General features: G+C 42.4%; 1 protein-coding gene and 1 long non-coding RNA gene across 3 annotated transcripts in view; one reads left to right on the top strand and one right to left on the bottom strand.

Annotated features, from left to right (window-relative positions):
• Positions 1–94: 94 nt before the first annotated feature.
• Positions 95–10,162, top strand: part of crebbpb (CREB binding lysine acetyltransferase b) — a 111,196-nt gene continuing 101,128 nt past the window's right edge. For both annotated transcript variants that reach the window (XM_083565734.1, XM_083565733.1), the window contains exon 1: positions 95–954. In XM_083565734.1, coding sequence (XP_083421860.1) covers positions 867–954 — 88 coding nt within the window. In that variant the 5' untranslated portion in view covers positions 95–866. The remainder of the gene's footprint in view (positions 955–10,162) is intronic.
• LOC310739795 lies at positions 9,050–9,675 on the bottom strand. The gene is made up of 2 exons (XR_014537493.1): positions 9,381–9,675; positions 9,050–9,295 (listed from the first exon to the last, which is right to left on the bottom strand). It is a non-coding gene; the product is annotated as an uncharacterized lncRNA (long non-coding RNA).

The following is a 10,162-nucleotide window of genomic DNA, read 5'->3' as shown; positions in this document are numbered from 1 at the left end:
CGGTTCCATAGTGGTTCTCCTAAAGTTTTGTGGTGTCTCCCCTTGGAACCCCCCCCCCCCCCCTGTGGTGTGACGCAGGAGTAAAGGCGTGGCCGCGCGTCTCCTCCCCCTCCCCCACACCCTCCACCACAGTCTGCCTGGAAAAGAAAAAAACTTTTTGTGTAGAAGGATTCAACAACCGCCATCTTGTCGTGGACAAGAATTGGGATTTGGGCGAACATAATAATAGTTATATGGACGCTAGGGATTCCGACAGGGTCTGTATAGCTTCGTGGTGAAAGATAGAAGAGAGCTGGTGAATTTTGGGGGTCGTTCTGATGGATGGGCTTAAAATGTGGCCGATTTGGTCTCTTGGAAAGCCCCGTATATTTGATTTCCCCCTTTACCAAGCGTTGCTTCTTACTATTTCGCTCATTCTGTCATGTCCAGTTTGTACTGCGCTGGATTTGTAAAAACTGCACATGTAGACGATCATTTTCGCTGAATGTTTATTTGGCCATAGTTTGAAATAGGTATCGAGTCTATTTATTTTTACTCGGAAATGATAATAAAAAAAATAAACCGATGACGTAAGGCGTTGATTAAAGACTTGATTCTGTTCATCGCCCTAAAAAAGAAATTAACGACCGAAACATTTAGGTGGCTAAATAAGAATAATTATGAAGGTACTTGATGGTGAATATGGAAGTGGCGAAGCGGGGCGCTGTTTCTTGTCTGGAGTCATTTTTATCTTGTCCATACTGCTCGCTAATGCTACTAACTTTTTTTTTTTTGCCCGAAAACTATGATTTAATCTGCAAACCCAAAACATAAATACATACCCCTCCTTATCTCCAAGCCACAATACAGCAAAACTCCTAGTCATAATGGCTGATAACATCATGGATATGGGACCTTCCAGTGCTAAACGTCCAAAGCTCAGTCCACCTGCTCTGTCTACATCCGACGGCCCAGGTAAATAAACTCATTCAGCAAGCATCAGGATTATAACTTGTACAGCTTTCAGATGGCGGGGAATCTTAGTTTAGCTACATTAAAACCATAGTCTGCTAGTTACGAGCCAATGTTAATGTTTCTCATTAGCTGCTAATAATGTAGCTTCAGCGCGAGCTGAGTAGAAAAGTCCGATTCGACACGCTTCCGGTCGGAACAGATGCTGCCTCCTTGCTTTCAGTTTTTTAAATGATTGTTTACAACTGTTTATTTGCTCCTTTGCTGTTGTGTATAACATGTTTTTTTTAATCTCTACGGGTTTTGATACATGCTAATTTTCTAAAGATGATTAGCAGTCACCACAGCAAGTTGAACTGGCGGTATATTACACGGTTTAAATGCTTGGCTTTTATAAATTGAACCCAGTCAGAGAGTCGCGCGTGCAGCGCCAGAAATGTGTAAACAGTAAAGAATAATTCCGGAACCCCTTCATATTATCTGTTTTTGGTGTAGAACTGTGCTGGTTCACGTACGCAACACAGGATTAGTGGCATTCAATGAAATTGTGGTTTGTGAAATTGGTCAAATTATTATTATTTTTTTTATTATGGCAGTTTGTCTTTAATAATCCAATCTAATTTAGAATAAAATATAAAGGTATCTTCGGTTGTTCTTCTGCTGTTTAATTCATATTTTAAGCAGCACAGCTTTTCCCAATGTGATTTATTCAATCTGTCACCATTAGGGTTGCAACCCCTGTTTTGATAATCGATCAATCAGACGATTATTTTTCGATTATTCGAATTGCCAAATTACATTAAAATGTAAATACAAATATATTCATAAATAAATAAAAATAAATTTCAGATTAATAAAAAAAAAAAAAAAACCCTAAATGAAAAAAATGATCCTAAACTTTCTTTGGCCTGAATCCTATGGAAGCCCGTTTCTGCTACACCAAAAAAAAAGTTTGCCTAATTCCAAGTTTTTTTTCTTGGTCAAAATTGTGAGGAAAAAAAAACAGATTTTTAAAATAAACACAAACATTTCATTTAATGTGGCAGAAACAGGCTTTCATATGAATCTATCTATCTTCCCGTTGCTCTATTTTTCATTTTGCAGCGTCTCCTGCGTTACCTGTCCAGAGCGCTCCAGGATTTAGCAGGTTATAGTAATAATGCAGAAATAATGGCCTGTGGGAAACACAGTGCTCCATGTGTAGTTAAATTGATTAAACAAATTTTTCAGATGGAATTACTTGAGGAATCTTTACAGCCCTGAAACTGTTTACACATTGGCACTTAATTAAACTATACCATTTTCACATAATACAGTTTTTGTTTACCGTGCTACTGTTTTGCCTTCATCTGAGACACCAGTGTGTTACCCTGAGTAGGGCTGCAACAACGAATCGATAATGAAATTCATTGTCAATGAATGCCTTTATCGATTAGTTGGGCTGCTCAAGGTGCGGGTTAGCGTGACGGCAAGATAACATAGCTGCTTTCTAAGATGGCAGACAGTACAAATCAAATCAAATTTAAAGGCTTAACCGGCAGCAGAAAAAAGTGTGCGTCCAAAGTCAAGGCATGGGAGCATTTTATATTAAACGCAACAAAGAAAACTGTACCTGGGAGTTATGCAAAGCTGAGCTTGTGTGGCATGGAAGTACCACATGCCGCATGCACAAAAGAAAACACACTGGTGTTATGGATGAAAGCAAAACTTCAGTATAGTAAGCAAAATCTGTATAATCCTCATCATGTGAAAATGGTATAGTTTAAAATAGTACTATTGTGCAAACTGTTTGCTAGCTTCGGGACAGTCGCACTGGATCTGTTCCGTTGTGACTCGCGACAGTGATGAATTCAATTGAAACGGTTTGAACAAACACTAAATTTAAAAAACAGCAAATAACAGCAGCAGTAAACATTTACATTGTTAGTCACTGTTGTGGTTTGATTTGTTGTGGTTTATTTATTTATTTATTTTTATTTATTTATTTATTTATTTATTTATTTATTTATTTATTTATTTATTTATTTTTTATAAAAATGTGATTTACTGCGGCTTTACTACATTCAAATGCTTGTATTTAATGTTTGTATATTTAATTTATGCATATTTCATTTAATTATCTTACAAATTAGAATGATCTATTCTAGATGCTTTGTTTTCACTAATGAACAAAATAATCGTTGGTTGCAGCCCTAAACTTGAGCAGCCCAACTAATTGATATCGGCATTCATTGACAACGAAATTCAATTTCCATTTTACGTATTAGTTGTTGCAGCCCTAATAAAAAGAATGAATAAAAAAATATATTTTATATACAGGTCTCCAACTTGAATGCTAGCTGCTATAAATCATAGATATAGTGCAATAAGGCTAACCCAGCCATTAGGGGGGCACAAGCCAGTGTACTCTTAGTGCCGGTCCCAAGCCCGGGTAAATGGGGAGGGTTGCGTTAGGAAGGGCATCCAGCGTAAAACATGTGCCAAATCAAATATGCGGATCACAAATGAGAATTTCATACCGGATCGGTCGAGGCCCGGGTTAACAACGACCGCCACAGGTATCGTTAGCCGACAGGGTACCGGTGGAAATTGGGCTACTGTTGGCCGAAGGAGAAGAAGGAGAGGAGGAAGGCGTCTACAGAGACGGCAGGAAAAGGAGCAGTGTAGGAGAGTAGAGGTTCGGGTTGGTACTTTAAATGTTGGTACTATGACGGGTAAAGGGAGAGAGATAGCTGATATGATGGAGAGGAGAAAGGTAGATGTGTTGTGTGTTCAGGAGACCAAGTGGAAAGGGAGTAAGGCCAGGAACATTGGAGGTGGGTTTAAACTGTTTTACCATGGTGTGGATGGGAAGAGAAATGGTGTAGGGGTGATTCTGAAAGAAGCATACAGTAAGAGTGTAGTTGAGGTGAAGAGAGTTTCTGATAGGGTGATGATCGTGAAGGTGGAAGTTGAAGGGATGATGATAAATGTCATCAGTGCCTATGCTCCACAAGTTGGCTGTGAGATGGAGGAGAAAGAAAGATTCTGGAGTGAATTAGATGAAGTGGTAGATGGTGTACCTAGGAAAGAACGATTGGTGATTGGGGCAGACTTTAATGGGCATGTAGGTGAAGGGAACAGAGGTGATGAGGAGGTGATGGGTAGGTATGGTTTTAAGGAGAGGAATGTGGAAGGGCAGATGGTGGTAGATTTTGCTAAAAGGATGGAAATGGCAGTGGTGAACACGTATTTTAAGAAGAAGGAGGATCATAGGGTGACGTATAAGAGTGGAGGAAGGTGCACACAGGTGGATTATGTTCTGTGTAGGAGATGCAACCTGAAGGAGATTGGAGACTGTAAGGTGTTGGCGGGGGACAGTGTAGCTAGACAGCATCGGATGGTGGTCTGTAGGATGGTTTTGGAGGCGAAGAAGAAGAGGAGGAAAGTAAGGTTTGAAAGAAGAATAAGATGGTGGAAACTGAAGGAGGAAGAGTGTAGTGTGAGGTTCAGGGAAGAGGTCAGACAGGGGCTTGGTGGTGGTGAAGAGGTGCCGGATGATTGGGCAACTACTGCAGGAGTGATGAGGGAGGCAGCTAGAAAAGTACTTGGTGTGACATCTGGAAATAGAAAGCAAGACAAGGAGACGTGGTGGTGGAATGAGGAAGTGCAGGAGAGCATTAGGGGAAAGAGATTGGCAAAACAGAAGTGGGATCGACAGAGTGATGAGAAGAGTAGGCAGGAGTACAAGGAGATGCGGCAGCAGGTTAAAAGGGATGTGGCGAAAGCCAAGGAAAAGGCATATGAGGAGCTGTATAAGAGGTTGGACACTAAGGAAGGAGAAAAGGATTTATACCGATTGGTCAGGCAGAGGGACCGAGCTGGGAAGGATGTACTGCAAGTTAGAGCAATAAAGGATGGAGAGGGAAATGTGTTGACTAGTGAAGAGAGTGTGTTGAGAAGATGGAGGGAGTATTTTGAGCAGCTGATGAATGAGGAAAATCAGAGAGAGAGAAGGTTGGAGGATGTGGAGTTGGTGAAGCAGGATGTAGATAGGATTAGTAAGGAGGAAGTGAGAGCAGCGATTAAGAGGATGAAGAATGGAAAGTCGGTTGGACCAGATGACATACCGGTAGAAGCGTGGAGATGTTTAGGAGAGATGGCAGTGGAGTTTTTAACCAGATTGTTTAACAGGATTCTGGAAGGGGAGAGGATGCCTGAGGAATGGAGAAGGAGTGTGCTGGTACCGATCTTTAAGCATAAGGGAGATGTGCAGACCTGCAGTAACTACAGGGGAATTAAGTTGATCAGTCACACCATGAAGTTATGGGAAAGAGTAGTGGAAGCCAGGCTGAGAGAAGAGGTGACCATCTGTGAGCAACAGTATGGTTTCATGCCGAGGAAGAGCACCACAGATGCCTTATTTGCTTTGAGGATGTTGATGGAGAAGTATAGAGAAGGACAGAAGGAGCTGCATTGTGTATTTGTGGATTTAGAGAAAGCGTACGACAGGGTGCCGAGAGAGGAGTTGTGGTATTGTATGAGGAAGTCAGGTGTGTCAGAGAAGTATGTGAGGGTGGTGCAGGACATGTATGAGGACAGTGTGACGGCAGTAAAGTGTGCAGTAGGTACGACAGACTGGTTCAGGGTGAAGGTTGGACTGCATCAAGGATCGGCCCTGAGCCCTTTCCTGTTTGCAGTGGTGATGGACAGGTTGACGGACGAGGTCAGACAGGAGTCTCCCTGGACTATGATGTTTGCAGATGATATTGTGATTTGTGGTGAGAGTAGAGAGCAGGTTGAGAAGAGCCTGGAGAGGTGGAGATATGCGCTGGAGAGAAGGGGAATGAAAGTCAGTAGGAGTAAGACAGAGTACATGTGTGTGAATGAGAGGGAGGGCAGTGGAGTGATGCGGTTGCAGGGAGAAGAGGTGGAGAAGGTGGAGGAGTTCAGGTACCTGGGGTCAACAGTGCAAAGTAATGGAGAGTGTGTTAGGGAAGTAAAGAAAAGAGTGCAGGCAGGGTGGAGTGGGTGGAGAAGAGTGACAGGAGTGATTTGTGATAGAAGAGTATCTGCAAGAATGAAAGGGAAAGTTTATAGGACTGTGGTGAGACCTGCGATGTTGTATGGATTAGAGACAGTGGCATTGAGTAAAAAACAGGAGGTGGAGCTGGAGGTAGCAGAGCTGAAGATGTTGAGGTTTTCGTTGGGAGTGACGAGGATGGACAAGATTAGAAATGAGTTTATTAGAGGGACAGCACATGTAGGATGTTTTGGTGACAAGGTGAGGGAGGCGAGATTGAGATGGTTTGGACATGTGCAGAGGAGGGACATGAATTATATTGGTAGAAAAATGCTGAAGATGGAGCCACCAGGTAGGAGGAAAAGAGGAAGGCCAAGGAGGAGGTTCATGGATGTGGTGAGGGAAGACATGCAGGTAGTTGGTGTAAAAGAGGCAGATATAGAGGACAGGGTGGTATGGAGACGGATGATCCGCTGTGGCGACCCCTAATGGGAGCAGCCGAAAGAAGAAGAAGAAGAAGAAGAAGTGCAATAAGGCTACATTTGTTTAACTGACTTTTATTAAATGCCTATTAGTGTGAGAGAGAGTGGTCCCCCTAATAAGATAATTTCTAATCCTGTCCATCCTCGTCGCTCGCAATGAAAATCTCAACATCTTCAGCTCTGCTACCTCCAGCTCCACCTCCTGTCTTTTACTCAAGTCCACTGTCTCCAAACCATACAACATAGCAGGTCTCACCACAGTCCTATAAACTTTCTCTTTTACTCCTGTAGATACCCTTTTATCACAAATCACTCCTGCTATCACTCTTCTCCACCCACTCCACCCTGCCTGCACTCTTTTCTTCACTTCTCTAACACACTCCATTACTTTGCACTGTTGACCCCAGGTACCTGAACTCCTCCACCTTCTCCACCTCTTCTCCCTACAACCGCACCACTCCACTGCCCTCCCTCTCATTCACACACGTACTCCGTCTTACTCCTACTGACTTTCATTCCCCTTCTTTCCAGTGCATAACTCCACCTCTCCAGGCTCTTCTCAACCTGCTCCCTACTCTTATCACAAATCATCTGCAAACATCATAATCCACAGAGACTTCTGTCTGACCTCGTCCATCAACCTGTCCATCACCAATGCAAACAGGAAAGGGCTCAGAGCCGATCCTTGATGCAGTCCAACCTCCACCTTAAACCAGTCTGTCGTTCGCACTGCACACTTCACTGCTGTCACACTGTCCTCATTAGGGATGCACCGAAATGAAAATTCTTGGCCGAAACCGAAAACCGAAAAAGAGGAAAGCAAGACCGAAAACCGAAACACCGAAAGAAATTGTGCCAATAATTATTACCATTGCATTTATGGCTATGTACTAACCTTACTAAAATCAAGGCATTTCAATTGCATAAATCAATATTAAAGTTTCAAAGAATAAATCAATTACAAATTATGAAAATATTTATTTATAGCACATTGCAACAATGCACAGGATCAAATAAATAAAAATTCAAACTTAAATGTTTAACTTAAATGCACTCATGTGTACATTAGATAATAATGTACAGGCCCTCTGGCCTGCTGAAAGGCTGTAAAATTAAATATGTTCTTTCATAAAAACAAAGTGCATTCAGAACAAGTGCAACTGTTTAAAGATAACAATACAACAATATCACTGGGAACCTTCCTTGACTTTTCAAAAATGTCCGCCACAGACGGAGTGCACGTGCTCGGAGGGGTTTTGCTTTTCTGTGCCCCGTTCATCTCATATTTAGCATAGCGATCATGATGTTTGGATTTTAGGTTATAAATTAAACCCGACGTGGAAAAAGTCTTTGCAGACGCACCCCATCTTGAAATTTCGGCATTAAATTTTTTGCAAATCGCTATCCGTGGGTCTTTCTCAGATATACTGAAATACGTCCACACCGCAGACATGTTGCTTCAGACAAGCACGTGCAGGCCGCGGTTTCTGTTTGCGTCATCACAACAAACTGTTTGGCCGTGTTGTTTCGGTGATCAAAGTCTTTCGGCCGAAAACCGAAAATGCACTTTTGGGCCATTTTCGGTGGACGAATATTCGGTGCATCCCTAGTCCTCATACATGTCCTGCACCACGCTCACATACTTCTCTGACACACCTGACTTTCTCATACAATACCTCAACTCCTCTCTTGGCACCATGTTGTAAGCTTTCTCCAAATCCACAAACACACAATGCAACTCCTTCTGACCGTCTCTATACTTCTCCATCAACATTCTCAAAGCAAATAATGCATCTGTGGTGCTCTTCCTCAGCATGAAACCATACTGTTGCTCACAGATGGTCACCTCTTTCTCAGCCTGGCTTCCACTACTTTTTCCTATAACTTTATGGTGTGACTGATCAACTTTATTCCCCTGTAGTTAATGCAGGTCTGCACATCCTTCTGATGCTTAAAGATCGGTAACAGCACACTCCTTCTCCATTCCTCAGGCATCCTCTTGCCTTCCAAAATCTTTTTGAGCAATCTTGTTAAAAAATCCACTGCTATCTCTCCTAAACATCTCCATGCTTCTACTGGTATGTCATCTCTTCCAACCGACTTTCCACTCTTCATCCTCCTAATTGCTGCTCTTACGTCCTACGTACTATTTCTATCCACTTCCTGCTTCACCATCTCTACACCATCTAACATTCTCTCTTTCTCATTTTCCTCGTTCATCAGCTGCTCAAAATCTTCTCAACACACTCTCCTCACTAGTCAACACATTTCCATCTCCATCCTTTATTGCTTTAACTTGCCGTACATCCTTCCCAGCTCTGCCCCTCTGCCTGGCCATTCGGTACAACTATATACAGTGGAACCTGGTTATGTCAATGTCCTAGGGGGTCGCCAAAAAGCATCGAGGTAACCGATGATCGAGATAAACGAAAATCAAAATGGCGGCAATATATTAACGTGCTTGAAATTTCTTTATGTACATGATGTGCGTTAATAAATGAGAATGTGCATGCATGTGTTTTTGAAGGGTTTTTATACACAACAGCGTTGCCGGGATTTGTTTGATGAAGGCATGCTATAAAAATACATACAGTACATGTTTATCTGTCAGGAATCCACCTGCCACGCCCCCTTCGGCCCCCTTCAGCGTGTCAGGTGCTTTCTTGGCCGCTTTCTCTGAAGCTCCTGGCTTCAATCGCGCACAAATGGTGCTCGTTTAGCATCATCACCAGCTCCTATTTAAACTTCCACACTCTCACCGTCCGTTATTGTTGGTATATGTTGGTTCACGGCGGTTGTTGTTATCGCGCATGCGTATCCCAGTACGCGTCTTCCCACCGGCACTCTCTCAACGGCTGCTCTTTGCTTCCCAAAGCTCACTGCGGATTCCCCCCCGATTCTGCCGGTGTTCATTCTATGCTTTCGCCTCCCGTTCATCGCATAACAACAAAAGGCATATGTGCACTAACTAACAGCAGAGATTCACCAGTATACAATACAACACCTGTAGCAGCTGTAAGGCTTGATTTTTCCACCACTTCCGCAGTGTTCTTTTGCGGCTGCACTGAGATAACCGACGATAAATGGCAAATTTTTTCCCCCTTTTGCTCGAGATATCAGGGTTCGACATAACCGATAAAAAATGCTTAGAAAAAGCGAGAATTTGGCGGTTCCACTTCAAAAATGTCGACTTATTAGGGTTGTCGAGGTAACCGAGGGCGAGATAACCGGGTTCCACTGTATATATACTACTGTACTTTCCGCCATTTTCCCAAGAGGCTGTGTTATCTTATTGTCACACTAACCCGTAACTTGAGCAGCCCAACGAATTTCATTATAGATCAATTAGTTGTTGCAGCCTTATTTAAGTAAAATAGGGCTTGGTTGAAATAAAAAAAATAAAAATAGATTAAATAAAATTAATGCAATACACTTTTTCTCTTATATTAATTAAATCTAATTAATTACCGTATTTTCCAGACTATAAGCCGCTACTTTTTTCCCACGCTTTGAACCCTGCAGCTTAAACAATGAAGCGGCTAATTTATGGATTTTTCCCGGGTTTTTCCCGGTTTCACAAGATTCAAGCCAAAAACAGCCCCATAACATTAGACCAATGAAATTGCCGAACGGGTTCAGGTGAACCAATTAAAACTCTTTATATTACATCAGATGCGCTCCCACTGAATCGGGCCGCAGCACATCAGAAATGATGTTCCTCTGACGT

Source organism: Silurus aristotelis, assembly GCF_946808225.1.
Source record: "Silurus aristotelis genome assembly, chromosome: 17".
NCBI classification, from domain to species: Eukaryota; Metazoa; Chordata; class Actinopteri; order Siluriformes; family Siluridae; genus Silurus; species Silurus aristotelis.
Note: the sequence above shows the minus strand (reverse complement) of the source record. Positions and strands in the feature narration are given on the sequence as shown.